At 47.6% G+C, this 24843-nt stretch overlaps 1 protein-coding gene across 5 annotated transcripts in view; it reads right to left on the reverse strand.

Annotated features, from left to right (window-relative positions):
* Positions 1-23900: 23900 nt before the first annotated feature.
* Positions 23901-24843, reverse strand: part of LOC144152891 (uncharacterized) — a 76584-nt gene continuing 75641 nt past the window's right edge. For all 5 annotated transcript variants that reach the window (XM_077684433.1, XM_077684434.1, XM_077684431.1 and 2 more), the window contains one exon: positions 23901-24838. In XM_077684433.1, coding sequence (XP_077540559.1) covers positions 24634-24838 — 205 coding nt within the window. In that variant the 3' untranslated portion in view covers positions 23901-24633. The remainder of the gene's footprint in view (positions 24839-24843) is intronic.

Here is a 24843-nt window from a genome sequence, read left to right on the forward strand (position 1 = left end):
GAGATGGCTGAGGGTGCATCGCAGGGTTTAGACACGTAGCTTCCAACATTCATTTTGCCAGGCAAACACTACACACTACTACTTTCTTCTGCAGTACAACAGTAACAGCCGCCCGCTTGTGTGACGGCTAAAATCCCGGCTCGGACAAGAGGTTAGAGTTCACTCCAAATGCCAATTTAACGCGTGAAAATGTTATGCCGGCCCGTTTCATGTCTATTTTGTCCGAATAACTACATCATAAGTAAAACATAGTCATGCGTCCAATTATTATCAACAATGATAACTTGAAGAGCAGCCCTTTTCGTCCACGTTTCACCACGGGGCGTTAAAACACCATTTCACAATGGTGTTTTGATGCAGTGGCAACATGGCCTGTTCAATTGGCAGTCTCGGATTCGCCGCGGATAATCCGCGGTTAGTACGAGGAGTCAGTACGTCGTAGGAAATAGTGAGAAAAATGAACGCCGGTCTGCTTTTCGGGGAGTACGTGGTGAGTTAGAAACTGTAAATCGAAGATCCCCTTATGTGCGATGGGAAAATTTTGGCACCTAACTGAGTGCACCCGTACTGCCTTAAAGAAGTAGTGACATGAAATTTCAAAGCTTGGATAACTATGTAAAATGCTTCCTTTTTATCAAGAGATATCCCCCAGCAAACTTCAACAGCAACCGTTCGGCGTAACATCTTTAAAATCCATCTTAATCTTCGCCCGCACGAGAAAGCCCAGAGCGGGCCGACATGACATCATCTGTTCCTTGCCCCAAAGACTGCCGACGTTGGGGCTCCCGTGTCGTAGCCGAGGCGCCGGCTGCAGTTGGCGCGCGCTGCTACGCCGTGTTTTACACGTCATGATTTCGGTTCTTACGTCATGCTACCCGGGCGCGTGGGGATGGTGAAGACCTCGGCAGGTCTGGGCTCGCGCGTGCGCTCGCCGCGTGCGCGTCCACAGCGACAGCGGTACGGCAAGAATGGTGACGTCACGTGATACCTCCTATCATGGCGGCCGCTCGGCGTTTGTTTTGTCGAAACCGAAACTGACACGAATAAACGACGCCCTAAATGATTGTTTATTCGGCGATCGACCGTCTAATGTGCCATTTTATGATTAGTGGGGGAATAGGCGCCCATAGGGAGGCGAAGCTAAAGTTTGCCGGGCGAGGGAAGCGCTGCCCTCTCCCCTCCGGTGGAGTACGCGGCGGCGCGCCCGCCGCTTTGGCACGTGCTTTTTCCGCTGCGCGCGTGCTGCATTTTTTGCGCTAGGAAGAGGGCTGGGCAAAAATTTTTTTTACTTATGAAACCATACGCGTCAGCACGTGTCCAGCAAGTTTGGTTTAAACGTAGAGTACTTACTGAGTTCATTTTTGTCGACGTTTGTCTTGTCGTCTGCTACAGACGCGCCGTATGCTTCCCGCCGCTCGACCGGCAGACTGCCCCGACGATTTTAAGGGGGGAAACGCGTTGTTCGGCGGTCGTTGGTTCCTCTTTTCTTCTGCAAGGCGACAGCTGTTCAGCTTGTCACAGCGTACTTTTATCTTGTTTGTTACTCCCTTCGCGTGCTCGCGCTTCGCACATCCGGACTTTCTGGACTGCAGAAACACTGAGGCTTGCAAGAAATGCAAGATAAACGTGATTGGTTATGGTTAATAGGTTATTTCTTACTCTTGAAACAATCAGCTGCATCTTATAAAAACGCATTAGAAAGGCACACGCTAATTAAGGGGTGCGCTGACAGCGCCGCATTTCCATTTTACTTGTCCTTGAAGAAATGTTTGTTCGCAATGTTTGTCACCCGCTTGGAGTACAAGTATGGGTTAGCGTGACAGTTCGCGGAAACAACAGAACAGCTTGTGGCGTATAACTGTTAATTACTATTATTACGCAGAATTTGGTGTATAACTCTTTTAATTACCAGTATTTGTAAATGTGGGAAAAAAACGAACAACGCAGCAATCCCGTCCAGAACACAAGTCACAATGACAAGACGGACCAGAGCTACTACAGCCAGGTAAATCGCTAGAAACTATTTTTTTTTTCACCCATGCAAAATGTCAACCTATTGTGTTATATATGGACGATATCGAACGGCACCAGCTAAACAACTCCGAAGTTAATTTATTATAGCGGAAAACAATAATTGGCAGCATGCATTAAAAAGTGTAGAGGGGAGGACTCGTTAGAACACTAGTTCGCATTTTCAAAGCCGGGTAATGTAAACTGAAAGCACACAGATACAAACGAAAATGTGTCAACTTATTTCACCTTTCGAACCGCAGTGATCCATGCTTACCGTCTATCCTTTTGGTGCGCTTTCGCGGGGAATATGCAGAATTTAACGAATGGATCCTCTTCTTTACTGTCGTGGCAGCTGACCATGCAACAATATGGGGGGTTTGCTTCGCTTTCAGTTTCATCGTTTCGTTTCGGGCTAGTGAGGAGTGTTCCCGCCGCTCTTTGTACGTGCTGGCTTAAGTGGTTCGCGCAGCCGGCGGTCGCTTTGTTCGCATTCGTGAGTAGGAGGCTGGATGCCTCAGGCGGTGCGGGAGACAGCGCGAGCTGCGCGTGCACTTGCCAGACGCGGAGGAGCGGGCCGGGGGGCGTCTGCTTAGGGCGCTGAAAAGCCGTTCATCAGACGCAGTCGTTTCGCGATGACTGAGGTGGTTATACCAGCCAAGGGTCGCCCACAAGAGCACTCTTTATCCCGTGAAACCGCCGGGGCGCTCGGCCGTTCGTCTGGCACGTAGCAGACGACGCGTATCTAGCAGATGACAAGACAAGCACCGGCAAAAATGGATCCAGTAGCTACTCTACGTGTAAACCGAACTTGCTGGACACGTGCCAATGTGTATGCTTTCATAAGTCGAAAGAAAAGTTTACCCAGCCCTCTTCCTAGCGCGAGAAATGCAGCGCGCGCGCAGCGAAAAAAGCACGTGCCGAAGCGGCGGCCGCCCCGGCGTACTCCCCCGGAGGGGAGAGTGCAGCGCCACCCGGCGATCGTTCCGGAGCCAATAGCAGCGAAAAAAACGTAACACAAAAATTTCGCGTCAGTACTCCATTAAGGAAAGGCTAAACATTATTCTGAGAAACTTTGCAATTGAATAAAATTCGTTCGCAGAAGCTTGCGCCACAATTGGCGTTGTCCGTTTACTACAGCAAGATTTGTTGACGGGCTAGTTGGTCTGATACTTGAAAAGCCATCAAGATTCTACCTATACCTATAGTGTTCTCTGCTCCCGTGAAGCTTTGCCGGCTTTGTTCATTCTGAGAAACTTTGCAGTTGAAGAAAATTCGTTCGCAGAAGCTTGCTCCACTATTGGCGTTGTCCGTTTACTACAGCAAGATTTGTTGACGGGCTAGTTGGTCTGATGCTTGAAAAGCCATCAAGATTCTACCTATACCTATAGTGTTCTCTGCTCCTGTGAAGCTTTGCCAGCTTTGTTCTCTCATTGCAAAGAAAAAAAAAAACAAGGGGGAGCGGACGTGCCAAAAAATTATTAGTGGCTTAGCTCTGCTATGCTAGGATATACGTAGCGTGAGCTAAGGTTCAGCAATCCAGTCCAATCCAGTCCAGTCCAGTCACTGCTCCTCGCGCATGGTCAGCACGGCTAGAGTGTACTAGAAGTTTTAGAGTGGCCCGAGCGGCGGCCTCTCCCATTGCTCCGCCGGGTCGACTTTCGCGCAGAAAATAAACCGGTATAGCGGCGGCGCTGCTGTCCTCAACCACTGAACAGCCGCCGCTAGCCTGCGCGCGGCAAGATTTGCGCTGCTCGCTGCCGTGTTTGGCGCCTGGGCAGCTCATTTATTGATCGATTATGAAGTTTAACGCGCCGACGCTACACAGGCGATGAGGGGCGCCGTTGTGGAGGGTTAAGGATTAATTTTGACCACCTGGGAATCTCTAGCCTGCGCCGAAATCTTGAACACACGGCCGTTTCTAGCTTTTGTTTTCCATCACAAAAGCGGCCGCCGTGGCAGGAAATCGAATCCACGCCTTTGGGCAGCTAATTTAGAGAGTAAACGCCGTACGTTTTAATTTCGCTTTTGGAAATTTTAAACTAGTACGACCCAACATCAATTATCGACGCCTCCCACCTAACGATACTTTCACATTTCCTGATGCGTATTCTGAAAACGCTCTTGATATACAGCTCCCGTTAACTCAAAGTCGTAAAATTGTCTGAAATTTTTAACATATGTGGAATGCCAAAAATTTGTGGCCAGGTCACTGAAATAACAGCTGGTGCTCCTTATAGCTCCACTGCAAATAAGTGCTTTCCCAATAAAGGGAAAATAATTCACGTGGAAAACAATTTTTAATATTGCAAAAGAAAGAACTTATATGATCCTCGCCTTTTTTGCGTCCGCATCTGCATACCAAAAAAGCGTTCTCAAGCTGCTCAATGCATCACATCGGTTGTTGGTCGCCCAACGCTACTTTCTATCTTGTTGTGAAGCAGACGTTGCATGTTTGGTGTTTCTTCTGTTGTAGGCACTTCTGGAGGCTCCTCGTCGTCCGCATGATCAGCTGCGTTGTCCACATGTAGCTATCTCAAAACGATGTAAGCGACAGACAGCATTCCGATAACGGGGAGGTCGGTTTTGCACAGCGCGTACTTCGCGTAAATTTGCCATTCACGACCGCGTTTGGCGCGTAGTAGTGGGAGCTAAGCGTTCGAACAGGGACATTATCAGCTGCCTGTGCTAACTTTGCCATGTGTCCACTCTGTCAAGATAACCCGCCGCGGTGGCTCAGTGGCTAGGGCGTTGCGCTGCTGAGCACGAGGTCGCGGGTTCGATTCCCGACCGCGGCGGCCGCTTTTCTGATGGAGGCGAAAAGCAAAAACGCCCGTGTGTACGAGATTTCGGCGCACGTTAAAGATCCCCAGGTGGTCAAAATTAAACCGGAGCCCTCCACTACGGCTCCGGTCTCATCGCCTGCGTTGCGTCGGCGCGTTAAACCCTACAATCAATCAATCACTCTGTCAAGATTTCAAGATATCCGTGGTCCTAGGAAAAAAAAACGTTTCCAGAGAAATGGGGGCAATTGCGTACCGCCTATGGGAGGTAGGGGGCAATTGCGTACCGCCTATGGGAGGTAATTATGCACGGAGAGAAAAAAGTTTCGATTTGACAGATATTTCGAGATTCCAAAATCGAGTTAATCTTTCACGTTCGGTATCGGGAAAGTTTTCCCCTTCACTGGTATTGGTTGCGGCCAGCACAGTGAGACCTTGACTGCAAACTTGGTTGGGTTCTACGTCGTGACACGGATGCATTTCTATATGAAAGTCTAAACAAGTCCTGTGATTACATGCGAAGTTCTGAAAACCGGTTTGCCCCAAAATGTAAGCAAAGTATTTTTGTCCCAGGTAAATCTCTATGCTAGCCTTCTTGTACTTTTATTTGTTGAATAGATTTTGTGTATCATTATTTGCGTTACATTTCATTTTCGTTGCCATAGAAAATGCAATAGAAATGTGTATTTAGTACCAGTTCCGTTTATTAGAACTTTGAACTTTCTTTTATAATAGACTGTGTATAGTTTCCCGCGTAATATTTTATTTTTGTCGCGATGAATATATTGATCTTATCTGTGTCTTGCTTTGGTTTTATGTGTGTGTAGTTGTTCTCTTAGTATACTTGTGAATAAAATTTATGTTTCTTTGATTCGACTTTTCTTAGCTGAATTACGCTGTTGAACTCAAGGACGCGGCTTCGATTCCCGGCTGCGGCAGCCGCTTTTCTGATGGAGGAGAAAAGCGGAACCTCCTTTTTCTCGAGATTTCGGCGCAAGTTAAAGATCTTCAGGTGGTCGAAAAAATTAACCTGGAGCCCTCCACTACAGCGCGGCTCATCTTCTGTGCAGCGTCGGCGCGTTAAACCCCATAACAATCAATCAATCAATCAATCAATCAATCAATCAATCAATCAATCAATCAATCAATCAATCAATCAATCAATCAATCAATCAATCACTGAATCAGGTAAAGGTGGTACGAAAAATAGAATGTTTGGAGAATAGTTGCAAAAAAACAAGGTTTTTGGGACAACTGGGCTAACAGCTAAGATAATCCTTAAGTTAAAGCAATTGTTCGCTTGCCTGTGTGATTTTTTGCTGGGTGAGGCGACAGCATGCATTAACACCACGCTGATCCTTAATTATTACAAGTGGACCACTGCTCACGGCTATAGCAACAGCTCACGTAAATTACACAATAAAAAAAATCTTCTGAAAAGCCATCATTCCAGGCCTCATATTTTAGATGCGACTGCATCTCATTCACTCTCCTTGTCCCTCCATACGGCGTTGTCCGTCCACACCCCTCCCCCTACAATATAAAAAAAAATAATAGTTAGCGGCGCCCGGTTTCGATCCCACGACCCTGTGGGCGGAACGCGAGGTACATGGTGCTCTTCCCACTGCGCCACAAAACCGAGACGGAGTCAAATGCTACGAACGCGCCTTATATCCTTGACTCAGTCAAACTACGTCAAGATGCTACTGATACAACGCATGATGGGGCAATGATTACCACTTGCAATAAAAGAAAAGAAGCTCCCACTTACAGCAACAATGATGGGGTAAAGGTCGTTGCGACAGCGAAGCCCCAAGCATACCACTTAGAGATATTGACCAAGACTGGCCAATAAAACATAATAATAATCATAAAACATATTAATCATACGCGTTCCCGACACGTTTCACGCGATTTCAGAATCAATCCAACGGAAACACCAAGTGAACCCCACGATGCGTCGCATCTACACAGGGTTCCCCTCGCGGGTAGGTGGGCGCATTTTTTTCATTTTTTTTTGTGTGTGAACGAAGTATGTCCATCCAGCAGCATAACAAGGACAGGACCATAAAGCAATCATGAACTCGTTCATATTAGGCCGTTTCACGCAAAAAAGTTTTATTGGGGAATTTGTAATAGCGAAAATGTCGCTGCAATTAGTTAATTTACAATCCGCCACGAATACTAGCTGCGCCAACGGATCGATAAAACCGTAATTTTTTTGTTGTTGTCGATCGGAAAGGGCGAAGTTAACGAAAAATGCGCCGCAGCCTTCATTTCTAATTTCGCTACCCACACTCCACTGCATCTACAGTATATTTAAACAGTCGGACGTCCCTCGGAACAAGCTTCAAGCGCTCCGCGCGTACAGCAGCAGCGTTTCCTGGCCGCCGTGCGCGCGGCCGTGCGCGCGGCCAGCCGCCGTTTTCAGTTGTCGTTGACTACAGCGCCGCCGCTATTTTCTGCGCGAAAGGAGCACCGCTTCGGGCCGCCAGTCGGGCCACTCTGAAACTTCTAGTACACTCTAGCACGGCTCTTCACGAGCCACGCGAAACGGCTATCAAGCGGCTCCGGTGCGGCGTCAGACTTGGCTACTGTGCAATTGAAGCGCACACCTGGGCACGCGCCGGTGCCAGTGCGTTTGCAGCGGCTATGACGCAACACAATCCAAGACAATCCACTTTAATCCAATCCAATCAAATCCAATCTAAATCCAATCCAATCAAATACAAGCCAAGCCAATCCAGTCCCATTCAATCCAATGTCCCTCGCGCTTGCGCAGAACGGCCCTTCACGGCACACGCGGAACTGCTCAATCTCGGCCAGTGTAGCTTTCGCTACAAAAAAAAACAAAACAAAAAAAAAAAACACCAATATCTTTACGAAATGCGCGAAAGGCGTCGTGTATAAAATTCCACTGACATGCGGAAATTTCTATATTGGTCAAACTTGGCGCTGCGTGAATGATCGTGCAGGGGAGCATGAGCGCACATTGGGAGATACAGATAGCAGAACTTGACGGAGCATTGCCGAAATTGCGACAAAAAGCGGGTGCAGGCGGCGACTGAATGAGACTAAGATTCTTGCCCGGGGCAGCACCGATGTCGCGTGTGTGGTTATGGAAGCCTTTTTGATAAAGAATGCATACAATGACGTTAGTGGCACATCCCTGGCCAGCCCGGACCCGGATATCCAGCTTAAGTTGGTGACCCGAGAACGGACGGCCAGCCGAAGTCAAGGCATCCCGGACTAGGGACGCTTTCCACGGAGGGAGGCCCGCACATCAGCCTCTGCTGGAGAAATAAAAATATTTTTTTCTCTCTCTCTCCTTGGCTTTATATAAAAACTAGTCAGATTTGTTAAAGTCGTGCTTGTTGGGTGGGACGATGGATCATGTTTTCTAAGCGGTGTGCGTGTTTTCTAAGCGGCGCATGCGCTAAATTTGCCTTATATTTGGTGGCATAAGCCCTTGAATAAATCTGTTGTTGGTTGCGCTCGTCCTGTTGTCTCTCTCGGTGTGTCGTCCTTCTGCGCAGTCGTCATGGCTTTTAAAGTTCTATTATAAAGTTTATCTGGTGAAAGCTAGACGTCTCCCACTTTTTACGAGTGCTTACGCCAGTCGAGCGGCAACAGAAATTACAGTGATATTTTAGAAATCGTGATAATTACTCAAAATTCCCCATTTGTTTAGCTACTGGCTTTAGGATACACGTAGTATGAAAATGGTCCTGGCTAAGATGTAACACTGGCCACTTGGCAAAAATGCTGAATCTTAATTTTGGTCCCTTAGTCGAGTCCCCAAAGCCCTAAGTTCAGCAGCGCAAAGATGTGGGTTAGTTGGAATTGGTTCGTATTTGACGGCGTTGAGTGACGACGAAAAAAAAAAAACAGAAAAAGCCTGCCAGGATCATACCATACCCAGCTTTCTCGCTCAAAATTCGGACCTCTCAGGAACCTAGCAAAACCCCTTCAGGAGGGTGACATTTGGCATAAGGCAAGAAGTCAACGTGGAGACGAAAACTCTAAAATATCTTTCCAGGATTCCGAATTTTTTTTTTTTGGTGTGTGTAATTTGCAGAGAAATCTTACTCCCCATGCATTTGTATGGGATATTTTCCGCGGCTCTGGAGCTTAGTCGCGCAACTTGCAAGACTTGAAACTGTGCACAAAGCAAGTTTTCGCCCCAAATACTAGCTGCGCGAAAATATTTTACATTTCGCTAATACCTACACAATAATCACTGTTGAAAGGGCTGCCGTGAGCGGGAAAGCTGCTCGTTAAAAAAACGATCTCAAAATTATCACCGCATGTAGTCAACATATGCCAACGGATTGTGGTAAATTAAACATGTACTCAAGGCTAAACCGACAAAAGCGAAATGTGTCACCCACTTCTTTGAAAAAAACCAGAGGACTTCGGACTTCTTGCAAAGACGCCGAAGGCACAAACATATCAGGGAGAACATGTGCGAGACGCGTTTGCAGCACAGCTTTCAAAAGCAGATGTTGAACATCTCGAAAGTCGAATAGTGAGAAACAAGCTGCCATACACAAAGGTGAACAAGCCGAAGTCCCCCTCGCAAAACCGGAAGAAAAAGGTTATCGCAACGCATAGGCTCACTGCGCAAACAGCAAATGATTGTTCCGAAAATCCGGTAAAAAGTCTAAATCCTGAGGAGAGAGCAATGTAACAATTGTAAGACATAAAGAAGACAGGCCACAAGAAGCGTTTGGCGTGTTTTTTACCGAAGGGTAATTTTATTTACACGAGTAAATATGATTATACTTGACATCGAAATATCAAGGCATGATAGCACAGCCGAGGGTGGCTACATGCTCATACATGGATATGTACGAAATGATATCTCGGTTGCAAGGAGAGCAAGTTGGCACAGAGCTTGTAGCAGAAAATGTCTCGAAGTACAACCATAAATAACGCTGATAACAATTTGTGCTATGCAAAGCATGAATACGGCTTGGCGAAAAAAATCAATGGCACCGAAGAGATAATGGATGTAAGGCAGCTTGCAGTTTACTCGTCTCGTGTAGCGTGTCTGTCTGGGCGGATGGCCTCCTTTTTTAACGGAAATAGCCGCCTCACCGCCTTGCTCCAGTGCCTCGCGCACTGTTTTGTCGTCCGATTCGGGTCCCCCTCGCGTACTCGTCGTCCAGCTGACTTTTTAAGTGCAATGCACTTCTTAAGCGACCCTGAACCTGCGTCCACCGGCGATGTCCGCGCACGTGGAGATGGGCGCGCGCAGCCTGACCGCTGACATAGCACATACCCACGTGGGGGATTGGCCAGGAATCTCCTCGTCTTCCTTGGCAACGGGGGGAGATGGGCGCGCGCTGCGTGGCCGCTGACATGGCACATACCCACGTGGGGGATTGGCCAAGAATCGGGCGTGAGAAGGGCTGATGCACCCGCTTAAAGGAGTACTGACACGACATTTCAAAGCTGAGATCCGCTCTATAGCAATCAAGTACAACGACAACACAAATAGGTGTCTGTGAATAAATGCATCTTTCTTTCTTTGTAGTTGTGTGTGTGTGTGAGATCTCTCTTTCGCGAACATTACCGAACCGCGCAAATTCAACTCGTGCATTCGCACTTTCACATTCTTCCCCTCGGGGAAATGCGGGGAATTTTTGAACAAAGTGATGCCAGGAGGGTTTTGGGCTCACAGCGCACTCAACCGTGTCCAACTGTGCCGCCAGAGGGAGTGGAGGCCCAGGACGAGAACATAATCGCGAAGGACCGGACATTCCGCTTTCGCATTTAGGCACCTGGAGCTCGACCAGGGGTGCTATTCCAGTAGGCCCGAGCGAAACTCGGGCAAGGCGGCGCTGTGGTGATAATAATAAGCTCATGATCATATTTCGGGGCAGGGTTAAAACGCTTAAAAATGCGATTCATGCTAGTTGCTGATTATTGAGGTGACGTAATCGGTCCACGGCAGCGCGCTCCAAGGATGCGCGACTAGGACGTGGCACATCGTTCAGTGTGTTCTCTCATTCCACTGTTACACTGGTGGCGAGCAAATCCAACTACTTTATTAGATGCGAAGCATCTCATGGTCGGGGATATGTCCCTCCCTTGTCGTTGTCGTTGCTGTTTCGCCGTCCACACCCCCACTACTCGTGCTCGGTTTGCTGAACGCCCGGTCCCTTCTATGGCTCCTGGAGCGACAGTGTTTCTGGTGTAAGCAGAGGAGGTGGCGATCGCGCTGGCCCTCAAAGATCCAGGCTGCACAACGGTCCTGAGTGATTCCAGGCAAGCTGTCAAAAACTTCTCCTACGGCAGGGTTTCCCCCGTAACGGAGAAACTACTGCGAAGACAACCAAGCCTCGCGGGGAAGACGAGAATCAAGTGGTTTCCGGCACACGCAGGTACGGTGTCGGCACGTGCTCAGAACCACAATGAAACCGCACACGCTCGTGCGCGCGAACTCACTAACCGCGCCGGGCAAAGTGGCGGAGAGCATTTGTGGCACAGCACACGAGACCGAATGACTACTTACAGAGAAATTACTCAGGCCTATCGACTTGCCAGAAGCAAGCTCCCGCCGCCCTGCAAAGGATTGAGCAGGGAGCAGGCGGTCATCTATAGGCAACTCCAAACAAAGACGGTCCCGAGCCCCTACCTAAAGCACAAGATGTACCCGGAGACATACCCTGATGCCACCTGTCGGGTGTGTCGCAAAGCTCCAGCAAGACTCGAGCACATCGTCTGGGATTGCCTCGCGTACCCGGACGAATCAAACACGAGAACGATGCCACCTGCCTTCGAGGAGGCGGTGCAGACTGAAGACCAAAATCTTCAACTCCAGGCTGTCCAGCGAGTCATCGTGGCGCTGGCCAGGCAGGAGGACCCCGGCGACCAGGTGACGGGGAGCGGAGGACCCCTAGCCGGGTTGGCTACATCTGCGGTGACGACTCCGGCCAAGTCATGAAAACCTAGCTATAGGACTTCATTCGCAGGCCCCAAAGAAGTTTTCCCAATCCAATCTGGTGTCTTCCTGGGCCGGCACGAGACGAGCACGCCTACCCTTTAAGGGCTCCTGGAGCGACAGTGTTGCCGGTGTCTTCCTGGGCCGGCACGAGACGAGCACGCTTCACGTGCATTCGACGTTTCATCGTCGCCGGCAGCGGCGTGCGTCGCCGAGTCTCGGCGGGCCGTGATTACAAGCAGCCCACAGCCATTCGGGGAACGTGCATCGACCCCATCTTCAGCAACTTTAGGGTTCATTCACTACAACAGCCCTTTACTTTACATTTCCCAGACCATAAGGCGGCCATAATCAAAGCGGAGCGCAAACCATGGCTCGACGTTATCTACGTTGAACATGATGATGATAATGCCTAAATAAAGACAAACTCATACCACGTACAACGTCTCTCTCTCTCTCTCTCTCTCTCTCTCTCTCTCTCTCTCTCTCTCTCTCTCTCTCTCTCTCTCTCTCCCTCTCTCTCTTTAATGCCTCTCCACTCTAACACCCCCACCCCCTTCCAATAAAATTACACCATCTTCCCGTAGGGGAACCCTGAGTAGTATGCGAAACAGCCATGTGGTCAACGCAATTTCACATTTCGTAGTTCCGGGAAGTGAAAAGTGTGGTAGTTACCATGGAAACCAAACGGTAAATATAACGGTAGCTACGTACCTCAACCTCACGGAAATAAGGAACTGAAAACTAATCAGCGCTTGAATCGACCCCATGCCTGCTTCGCATACTACTCAGGGTTCCACTTAGGGAAGATGGTGTAATTTATTTTATTGTACTTTTACTTTATTAATCGGTATTTCACTACGAAGTTCATTTCATTTTTTATTCCTGGCGTTCATATCCGCTTTTTGTTTCAAATTTTTAGTCCCAAGAAGTAGTTGCTGCGGTCGGTGGCAGACAGTGCAATCACGTGACTATGGCCGACTGGCAAAAAAAGAAAGCGGCTGACATAAGCGCGTCACGTTCAAAACAGTTGCTCCTCGTATTACGTTATCGAACCCCTTTGCTTTTAGGCACAAACTTTCCTCGGCGTGGTCCAGTCTGCCTACGTTCTTTTAAGGCGAATGCCTGGTGATACGTATTAGCAAGTTCTTTTCTAATACAGTGTACCTGCGCCTTTTTCCTCGCTTCCGTTTCTTTGTATTTTGGCACAAATTATATTTAAACGGCTTCTTTTCTGCTATTACGTGCTTGCGTCAGTTTCTTCTATTTCATTTGTTTGTTTAGTGTACTAGCAGACTCGAACACGAGACAGCCTCCCTAGAATCGGGGTTCTGCGAGGGTGGTGCGCACCTGTCCTACTCCCGAGACATCACGTTCAGGCTTCACTCTGCACACACTATTCTACAACTGTTACTTTTCAAATTCACAGTGCTATGAATTTTGCGAAACCGGCACGTTAGTTCTTCAAAGCTCCAAATGACGGCCCAATCCCCCAAGTGGCCATGTGTTGCGAAGGAAGGAATAACAAAAAGGACCACAACTTTTGAGATTTTTTTTTGCTTTATTTTATTTTGTTCTTCACCGCTTTTGTTCGAAGAGGCTCTCCACAGCCGTTCTTTTTCATAGAGTTCAATCGCCTCACAACCCTATCCTCTTTCGCGCCCTTTCCACTCCCGCTTACCCTCCCTCTGGCGTCACGCGGTTAATTTAATTCTTAGCTCTCCCATTTAATTCTTAGCTCTCCCATTTACTTGCCTTCCATGCTCTGCTTCCTGCCATACGGCGGTGACGCTGAATAAAACCCGTTGAAATGTGTAAAGATCGCCTCTGACAATAGGCACGCGCCGTTCATTGTATTGTAGCGTGGATAATGAACATATGCAAGAGGCCATCAAGCTGCCGTTGTATGCGCTGTACCAGCATCAACCATATGGAAGGGGAAGGTAGCATTATGTCCAATTCATACGCGGGGGTATGGGCCAAACGCGCGTCAGGAGAAGAAGATGCACCCCATATCTTTCATGATCTAAAGGCGGAACAACATCATGCGCGAGAAACGAGCTGGGTTATCTCAATGCCCAGATCTGCGTTCCTATCGGCTTCACCCCTGCGAATAAACCACCTCAACCTGCTATCGGTACGTCGACTGTGCCCTTGACAGTATATGTAATACGTATAAGCTGTCCTTCCAGTAACCTTTTCACAAAAAATGCGTGTCACGCAAACCCTGGAGCGAGTCTGTCTGCCGCGCTGAAGATAAACAAAACGCACAGCCATGCAACGCTTCGTTCGAAACTGTTTTGCGAGCAGACGATAACTGAAGTGCATGATCCGGCTGCAGACGGATAGACGCGCCATAGGAACTTGCGGAAGCCATGTCCGCAAAACCACCTAAAAGAAAGGCGAGGTCCGGGACGTCTGCACTGATCGTATTGCGCACACCCCATTTGGAGGTCGACTGGTGGCGGTCGATAGTGCGGTCGATGGTCCGGTCACCACCAACGCTTCTGAAGAACGTTTCCGTCGCGTAACCGCAGCGCACACTACACTTGCTTTTCGACGGTCATGGAGCGAAAGCCGCTTCTAAGTCGTTGCAAACGGGGTGTGTCGCCAGCCGACTGCATAACCAATGCACAGCACTTTCTTAGAGCTAAAAACGAGCTCGAAATTCCCCCTTCGTTTAAAAGACCTGTCGGTGTAACAATATGCCTGCTACGGCGACCATAAAAATAAACCACGCCGCAGCAGCGGCCACCACGGACGTCCCGAGTTAAACTCGGCCATGCAAAACCATGCCCGAGTTTCCTCCGAGTTCGCATGTCAGTCAAACACACCCAGCCCATTCGTAAGAGCGGCGTAAAAACCGAAGCCACACCCACCTATGGTTTCCACTTTGTGTGGGCGTAGCGTCGTAGTCACGAAGTCGTCATTTGATGCCAGCTAGCAGCGACACGCACTTAGCACAAAGCGAGAATGAAGTCCCCAGGTCAACGTCAGCCAATTCTACCACAGTCGCGGGGGTTTCCTGTCCGAACTGGAGTTCACTATTGTACGAGCCGTTAGTACAGGCCAAAGCAACACGATTTTACCACGGGAGCCTTCTTCATACACTGTGAAAACACAGTCAATGACAAATGAAGACTTCAACGTCTAAAACGCACTCTTCAATGCTCAAACACGCTCTTGACAAGCTAAATCGGGACGATTTCTGATAAGCGCCCGCCGTGCGCTTATCAGCGTCTGCACCGCCAGCAGAGAGCTGTGTGATCTTACTACAGTGAAAGCTCGTTAATTCAAACTTCAATATTTAGAATTTATCGATAATGCGAACTGTACGATTTGATTCCGGCAAGTTTCGTGGATGTCTATGCACAGAAAAGCCCGTTCATTCGAATGCGAGTAGGTTCTCACGAGGATAAATTGAATTACGCGCCACCACGCCGGCGCCATCGCGTCTGGCACATGGCTACAAAAATGCACCAACTGCCTCCTCATGAGGCTACGTAACCTGCGGAACCGGGAGGAGGACGAACAACGAACGTAAAATCGGGTAACACCAATCTAAAACCCCCATGGCAGGTGTATTGAAAACCGCATTCTATACGGACTGGGTCGACGTTGACGCGAGTGCAGTGGTATGCGGTGCGCTGACGGCTGACGACATCATTTCTCAGGTCAGAACCGTAAACCTAGCCGCTGCCAGTGACGATAATGAAAAGGGCGAAGTACCAGTGCGGCCGTCCGCTCAGAAGTTATGACCGTAATAAGTGCCGCCTGTCAATTCTTCAGTTATGGAGAAGAAGGCGAAGAGGAGGCCTTCCGCTAAATTCATTCTTTAGAGCAAAAAATGCTGGTTGTCGCATTCAAGGACAAACGGCAAACTGCAATCACTGTTTATCAAGCATGAAATTGGTGACGTGCCCTGCTTCTTCCCAATCGGAGTGCATTGTTGTTATTTTTCACTTTCCTTAGTTCTAACTGAGAGGGCTTCCTCTTGCGGTTCGAAGCAACGAACTTTACTGTAGTGGATCCCACTTGGAAAATATTTTACTGCCAGTGCTTCTTCTTTAGGCCAGAGCACGTTGTTTGGGAACGAAGAGCTTCGTTTAGAAGCATACACGAACTTATGGGGTATGCATGGTCCGCGTAAAGGAACAGAAACTCTTCGGCACATTATGTTGGAACGTGTGGACCCATTCAAATCTGTGTTTTGGAAATATTGGCCTTCCCGGAGCCCTTGGGTTTCGATGTAGCACAGAGACAGTGAGACAAAAACCTTAAGGGCTGTAAAGCTGGCTCAAAGAAGGCTTTAATGCTGGTTGAAGGGAGTTTGTTCTGAAGGGAGGTTGAGCTGGTGAGCACAAGGACGCGGGTTCGATTCCCGGCCGAGGCAGCCGATTTTCTGATGGAGGCGAAAAGCGAAAGCACCCGTGTGTACGAGATTCCGGCGCACATTAAAGGTCCCCATGGGGTCAAAATTAATCCGGAGCCCTCCACTACGGCGCCCCTCATCGCCTGAGTAGCGTCGGCGCGTTAAACTCCATAATCAATCAATCAATAGCAGTGAGGGGATATAGCCTAGGACAGCTACCACGCGTAACGGACAAACTTTTTTGACCGTGCCCGAAAGAGCAGTGCTAGACTTTATATAGCTGCACAACAGAGATGGATATATTGGTGACATGACACATGTCACCACCGCTGCGTTCAAGGAGGTGCAGCTAGTGAATGAACTTTAAGCAACAGCAAGCGAGGTCTTCGGGAGCTCTGCCAGTCGGAGGTGTGAAAAATTGGTTAGCCATCAACGAGAGGACCCTTAACCGATTCCAGAACTATGTGCGTGCGCACACACGCACGCACGCAAAAGGAATTTAAAAAAGTCGAAACTGTGCATATTCAGCATATGTATATATAATGTTTGGGTAGGCACCTCTGCGAAGACACTCAATCTCTTGCAAGTGCGGTCGTAGCCATTGGCTGGACCTGATAATGCATCGGAGCGGCCAACGCATGACCTAGACGAAGAGCGGCGAAGATAACGGTTGCGGGCGACGCCTAGCGGTTTTTTAGATGCAAAGCATCTCTTAGTCGACGCTCCATCGTCCGGCGTCCGCACTTCTCCTCTCCACAACAGCTGTAGTAACGCTGCTCCCTCTCCCCTCCTCCTCTCCACACCACCTGTGCGCTAGCGCGCGCTGCACCTTCTCTCACCTCTGCACACCAGCTGTCCAATCACGCGCATGCGCGCTGCTCCTCCTCTCCACGCCCTCTGCTCTGCAAATAAACCCGTCCGCGCTCCGCTGAGTTGCTTCTTCGGTGCTGCGCCGTCCGTTGACTGCAAATGGACGCGAACGATTCCGCCAGCGAACTGGCTGGCACACCTTCAACTAGCGCCAGCCAGCACACTGTCAGAACCGCGAGCACCTCCGAAGACAAGGCTGCACAGAGGAGAGCTCGCGACGCCGAACGTAAACGGCAGCGTCGAGCAGCGGATTCCTCGCTTCGAGAACGAGAAGCCGCTTTGAAACGCCAGCTGCGAGTAGCTCATCCAGGTGGCGTTCGGCAAATTGACAACGCTTCGAGACGCCAACGTCGAACAGCGGATTCCTCGCTTCGAGAAGGAGAAGCCGCAAAACTTTCCCTACTACTCGATAAATAAAGAAGACATTTAATACGCTACTGCACGTGTCTTTACTCTAACAACCAATGAACACGCTAATACTCCACGGCTTTGCATCCCCTCAGGGTTCCTACGTGGGAAGATGGTGTAATTTTTTGCGTCGGCGGGCAATGCCGCGTCGACACAGGATTTCTAATCGTGCGGCAAAGCCAACTTTTTAATCAATGGTCTGTATACTATAGCTCTCAATTTATTCTAGTCATCTTGAAAAAAGACATGCTGGGATTGGCGGCTAGGACGACTCTAACATAACGCCGACTTTCATTTACTTGTAATAATTAGGTGTCCACACCTAATAATTATGTGTGCACACCTGCCCACGCCGATGTAGTGGCTGCAAACGTTACAGACACATTGTCTGCGGTCCATACGTGGCCATATACGGAGGGAGTACAGCTACAGAACACGGCTGTAACCCTTCGTTAATCAAAAGTATCCCGACAAAAAAAGTATCTGACAATTAGCCGCTAAAACGACCCTAACATTACGGGGAGTATTATTTACTTTTCCTGATTACGCAGTTCACAGCGAAGTTGCAAATATTGTGCATGGAATTCCCATCTGCACTCAATATATGGGCTTTACCGGAAGGGAAACGGACCGCCGCATGTTTTACGTCACAATAAGCCTCCTTTACTTCCAAGTTTCATTTAGCTCGTTAATTAGAAAGTATTCTCGATCGGAAATCACAAACTAACGTGTTTTGTTTCATGAATTTTTTGGACTGCGCCCAGCTTCGTTGGTCACCCTTCTTCACGGAGTGGAGTGGCACTGAATTTTTTCGTTACCGGACAACAACAGCAATAATGAGAACTACAACAATGCTGGCTGTCTGCGCAATAACGCACTGAACGCTTTCGCCTTAAACTATATGCAGTGAGATAAGATGAGATAAGCAACCCCACCCCCTAAAATAAAGTTACCCTACACAGGCAGATTTTGTTTCCGAGTTTTGTCGTGCATTTTGTGGACGTCTATCCTGGTTCAGACTTTGTCATTGAAAACATAAAAATTTGAAGCTGCTTCCACCATGCGTGGCAATAGTTTGGTGCACTTACTCAAACAATCTGAGGACGCTTATGCACTTTCTATGAGTTTTGAATTCGAAAACAATACTCACCCGCCGCAGGACTCAGTAGCTGCTGCTTGACATTCGGCGTTTACCAGTACAGCTGGCGATGAGCACTGCAGCCTTAAATAGACCCTGCAACACTTTGTGCAGCTTTCTTTCTAAATATTAGGGGGTCGCAAAGTACCTCAGCCAGAAATAACGGCTGTATGGCCATCAGATAACTTAGAAACTTGCTAAAGAGATTTCTCTCTCTTCCCGGTCTTGGCGGTCTTCGACCACTGGAATCACGTCATTACAGCGATGTAGTGGCTATTGGGAGGCTTTCCTTCAGTTGCTTCAATGAGCGCATTAGATATCCACTTTAAAAAAAAGTCACAAAAGCAAAGCAGAAACGGAAGGCGTATCTGCTGCGACGAGCAAATAAATACCACAGTGCCGCTCCGTGCTGGCGATAACTATAGCTTTCGCAGTGCTTCCAGACGCGAAGGAAAGAGTGAAACAGCTTGTCAGCAGCGTAGCAGGGTCCCTTCAAAGGGAGCCTGCAGCTCCTTCTTCAACTTTTTTGAAGTCCTCACTGCGTGCACAACGTAGTCTCCCAACACACCCAGAACTTAGTTAAGCGGGTCGCGAAGTACCTCAACCAAAGATTACCTCTCTATGCCCATCAGATAACTTGTAAATTCGCTCAAAATATTTTTCTCTCTTTCCCAGTCTTGACGAATTCCTCGACGGCTCGAATTACGTCAATAAGGCCATGTAGCGGCTGTGGGCCGGTTTTCCTTCAGTTGCAGCAGGGAATGCTTTAACTTTAATAAAAGCCACAAAAACAAAGCTGAAATGGAAGGTCTATCTGGTACGACGAGCAAATCACGCCGTGCCGCTCCGTGCTGGCGATAACTATAGCTTTAGCAGTGCTGCCAGACGCGAAGGAAAGAGTGAAAGCGTTTGTCGGAAGTCTTGCAGGGTCCATTTAAGATAAATTTAAGAAAGGCACTGAAGGCTTGCTTGGTTCTGTGAGGCTCCGGGCACGCTTTACCACATTGTGTGGGGCTGCAAGAAGAACCCCAACCTACCCCCCCTGCCCTTCCCGTCCCCTGAGCACTGGGAGAGAGCACTGTCCAGCTCGGACCCTGATGACCAGTTTTGGCTGGTGAAGAGGGCTCAAGAAGCCGGACGGTCTCAAGGGGTCCTGGAATAAGGACTCTTCCCCAAGGCGAACTGCTTTATAGGGACGTTTATTCCTCCTCATCCTCCTTGCTTGGGCTAACGCGAATACCTTACATTTCATTTCAAGAGAGGTGATTGTATATGTCAAATGGCGAGTAATGTCGTGATTCTGTCGTCTTCTGTTGCGACGTCTACGTCATCAGAGCGATATATATCCGCCGTGTAACCTCCATGTCGTAGCTTTGGCGGTGGTGTCGGCTGGTGGTAGTTTTTCTACTCACCATGTCCTGCTGAGCCGTACTTGCATGGGCGACCACGTTGCAGAGCTGGCGCTTAGGTAGACCCTTCACAGTTATCGCAGTAGGGAACGCACAGGCATGTGGGAGCGTGTTTAGTGGTGCGATGTGTCCTCTCACTACCATCTTCATGATTCTTCCCTATTGTATCAGTTTCTTTACTCTCTACATCGGAGAGGCTCGGCCGATAGCCCTACATGCACGCTATTAGCGTAAATGGGCTTCGTTACGTTTGCAATTAGAACGCTGAAATTACTCCTGTAGGCCTCCAGTGTTGCGATTTTGGCCTCTCATTACCACCGGCATGATCCTTTTCTCTTCGCGTCATTCTCTGCTCTTCTTGTTTTCTTCTTCGTCCCTGTATGTCCTATATATAAGCTATCAGCTTAAGCGCACTTCGCTACTCCCGGGTCATCAGGCTCACAGTGCTCCACGAGGCCTCAATAAATGGCTCCAATATACTTTTTTAAGTCGGAGGCCACGACGACTCGTCCACCTTTAGTAATTTAGAGCGAAGCATACGCTGCAACGCATGGGTTGGGTTGTTGACGTGCGTCCTGTGACCGCTGGTTTGAATTCGGGCCCAAACCTGCCACATTTTCTTTTTCTTACCTTTATTCCATTTAAGTTGCCGACCATTTCTGTGGCCTTCTCGGTTACGCCGACGGTGGAACCCTGATTTTTGCATAAAACGGTGATTATTGCATTCGCATTGAAAAAAATATATCTTGCTCCCAGGATGGCCACTTCTGTTCACAAAAAGTGATTTATGCAAAAAAAAAAAGGTTATACGAAAATCAACCTCCGCTTTCTTTTCCAGGTATTTTTTTGCAACTGCTCTGCACAGCTTTCTTGAAGCTGGAGAAAAAGCGGGTACAAAGGAATAAAATAATTAGCTCAGCTTGGACTAGTTGCGCAAGGTTGGGGAAACAGCGGAGATGGGGTCGACTTAGCTTCTTCCGGTTTTGCTAAATTTTGCTAGGCTTTGCTAAGTTTTGTTAGGTTTCACGATGTTCTTGCTAGGCTAAGCTAAGTGTTGAGGGGTGAGGCTACGTTTAGCCGGATTTTGCAAGGCTGTTCCGGTGGGGCCCCCAAATTGACAGGGGATCTCAGTGGGAAACTGGCTAGGTCGACCGCCAGCTCCTCTGTCTCTCCAGCCTTGAGCAACTAGCGCAAGCAGCGCCGACTTTTTGCGTTTTAGTAGCCCAAGAAAGACTATCAGCTTCAAAATAGTATAGTAAGGGGTGCGCATACGCATATACCCCTTGCACTTGAGCAGTCGCGATGAGGACTGCTCTGATGAGGACTCGTAAAAAAGAATTTTATTTAGAATTTATCTCATCACGCACGCCTCTGGCAACACAAAGAAAATATGGAATATTTTAAAAGAAGTTATACGACACTCCCAGAAGGTACACTCAGCCCCTGACAATGTTACTCAAACAACGGTTGAAACCTTTAACTATTATTTCACCAGTGTTGGCCCTGCCTTAGCGGCCAAAATTTGCACAGGTAACACGCAAAATTCTATCCTCACGCCAATAAGCAACACTTTTGCTATGGAAGACATCGAATTGAATGAAATAGTGGCGATAGTTAACAGTCTTCCCAAAAACAAAGCCGCAGGCCTAGACGGCATCACCGCCCGCCTCATCCAAGAGAACATTGACATACTTGGCCCCATACTATGTAATCTATTCAACCACTCTCTCCATGATGGTATATATCCATCACGTCTGAAAATAGCAAAAGTTACTCCTGTATTTAAGGAAGGTGACCGATCTGAGCCATCCAGTTATCGACCAATTTCAGTTCTAAGTGCTACCAATATTATTTTCGAAAAATTAATTGCAAAACGCGTCCACAAGTTTCTAGAAAAGTACCGCGTCATCTGTCCACAACAGCATTGATTCCGCCCGCGATACTCTACATCAATAGCTGTGCTCTCACTTACTCAAATGCTTAATACCACCCTGCATAATAATAAACTTGCCGCTGTAGTATTCTTGGATCTTCAAAAAGCTTTTGATACAGTCGATCACAGTATTATGTTGGATAAGCTTAAAAATTATGGCTTCCGAGACAAAACCTTTCATCTATTTTCCAGTTTTCTTAGTGACCGTCAGCAAAAAGTGTCCATTAACATTATAACGTCTTCACTACGATACATAACAACAGGTGTTCCACAAGGGTCCGTGCTTGGGCCCTTACTGTTTACCCTCTATGTAAACGACTTGTGTCAAATAATTTCTTGTGATATGCTCATCTATGCCGATGACACTGCTGTCATATTCACAGCCGATACTGAGGATGAACTTCAGGATAAACTGAACATAGAGCTAGCTAGAATATCAAACTGGTTTTCAACAAACAAATTGACAATCAACACGAAGAAGACTAAATACATGATTGTTCACTCTCCGAGAAAACTTGTAAATTACAGCATAATTAAACCGATTATTAACGACAATGCACTTCAACAAAACAGTTCCTTCAAATATCTAGGTATTATCTTTGACAGCAACTTAAATTGGAAGAACCAAATTATGCATGTTTGTTCGAAGGTAGCATCCGGATGCTACGCCCTTTTACAAGCTCGTGATTGTTTTGACGCAAACATCCTGCTTATACTTTACCATGCCTTTATCAGCAGTCACCTGACATATTGTTTAGAGTCCTGGGGCTGGACGTTCACTACGTACCTTAACACCATCAGACGATTGCAAAAACGTGTGATTAGAATTATGAATTTCGCCAAATACAATGAACACAGTAAGCCTTTGTTTACTCAGATTCGACTCTTACCTTTTGATCACATGCGTGAGGATAAAACGGCTCGAATCACATACAGCATAGTAAGGAACAATCATCCATTTCCTGTCTCCTTATTTAATAGTCCATTACGGCACACAAGAAATTTCAGCCTTAACAATTTCAATCTTCCCCTTACTCATAATGTTTATGGTGAGCGACTTATACAGTACGTTGGTGCGAAAGTGTGGAATAAAATCCCTGTTGATCTGAGGAAGGACCATAACTTCTGTAAAAAACTGAAAAATCATTTTTTGTTGTTATATGCCCATGAGTGTCCCCAACACTAGAAACGTACTTGTTTTTTTTTTCTTTTTGATCGCAGCACGATCACTTGCGTACAGTCGCAAAGTGCGCGGCCTTTCTTTTTTCTTTTTTCATATAGTCATCACGTGTTATGTATGACGTTGTATTGGTAGTTACTGCAATCTGACCGTATGTGTATACACTGATTGATAACAATGAGACTGCTTATAACTATGCATTTCCGAATTTGGACCCACAACTAGCCTTTGGCTAAGGGTCCAAGCACTGTTTGCAAATATTATGTACCTATGCTTGAAATAAACCAATGATTGATTGATTGATTGAAAGCCGGCTTTACTGTTATCATATCCTACCTGCGGTGGTGCACCCTTTACATGCGCCGCAGTTTTTTCCTTGGTATTTTTTTTTTGCTAACGCCACCGGACCAAGCTCAAGCTTACGCAGTTAAGCTGTACAAGAGAAATTGAGGCAAGAAAGCGAAGACAGTGTGAGTAATCCATAAATATACTCCGAGAACGAAAGGTTGCTAGGAGCTCCAAGAAAAAACACACACATTCACGTACATTTATTTTGTTATTTGGGTTTTTATTATCTTAGCGTTAAATGTGGAAATTATTATGGCAACTGTGAAGCGGTCACCCGAGCGTTAAAACGTATAAATAGTGCTATGACCAAGGGAGGTTCCAACGTAGAGGTTTCGTTAGAAGTTACTATTTGTAATGATCGAGCACCTCCAACTCGTTTGCGAGATGAACAAGTTCAACACAACACAACTAGTACGGGTAAATAGGTATGCCAGTAGATGTCAATCAGTTTACGAAGCAGCGCAGAGCTCATTTACGGGGAAGATTTATGTAACTATAAGTAAACAAGCACATGAGTCTTTATTGTGCATGCAACAATTATCCCACACCCACACAAGGTGAACCGAAAAAACTGAACACATCCTGCCGGCGTGGTATTTTAAATGGTTGCGTTGAAACAGCGCGAGACTGGACGAATGACAGGAATAAAATATGTGACATGCACGGCCAAAATGCAAAAACAAACTAAAAAAGAAAAATCAGCGAAAAAAAACAAGAGCAGTACTGTCACATTCTTTCCGGTCGTGCTGGAAATTAGTTCAAGATTGCTTCCAACAAAAATATCCAAGAAGGAACTTTGTTGCTGTCGCAACGAAACAGGAAATACCGGGAATACTGTTGTTAGTACACCTAGCAAGTAGTTTCTGGATGCAGATGCAGTTATGTTCCCTGGCTGAAGAGGCAAAACAGGTATAAAGTGTGGGACACTGGGAAACAATAAAAGCACTCTTAACGGCCATTCGGGATGTGCTCCTGACTCTACTAGGTGGCTGTTGTAAGCTTGGTACAAAGAAGCTTCCTTTGTTCGAACGCACTTAATAACATCACGTGGCATCACAAGACAAACCAAAGTTTAGCAAATGCATGCCAGGTGCGATGCCAGCATCTACTTGGAGCTTCGCTGATTTCACTTCAAGCTGAACTCGCCGTTTTTACACTGTTCCTACGTACTATACTGTAACTTGGCAGACGAGGCCTTAACAGTGCGCAGCTAAGACGCAATTCAGAGGTAGCCTAAAACTCGTTCTCGGTGACGAAGATGAAGATCTTTGCGAGCGCGCTGCCGCTGTACAGGCCATGGTGGTAGATGTTTGTCTTCAGCTCGAGCTGGATGTCCTGGGGGCCCTGTAGTGGCCTCACGATGGATACCATGGCCTCGTTGAAGCCTGTGTTCCGAAGGTGGAAGTGCCCACGGGTAGCCACCTCCACTCCGTGTGCCCTGCG

This window comes from Haemaphysalis longicornis, unplaced genomic scaffold, assembly GCF_048455015.1.
Source record: "Haemaphysalis longicornis isolate Haplotype H1 unplaced genomic scaffold, Haemaphysalis longicornis Haplotype H1 scaffold_9, whole genome shotgun sequence".
NCBI lineage: Eukaryota > Metazoa > Arthropoda > Arachnida > Ixodida > Ixodidae > Haemaphysalis > Haemaphysalis longicornis.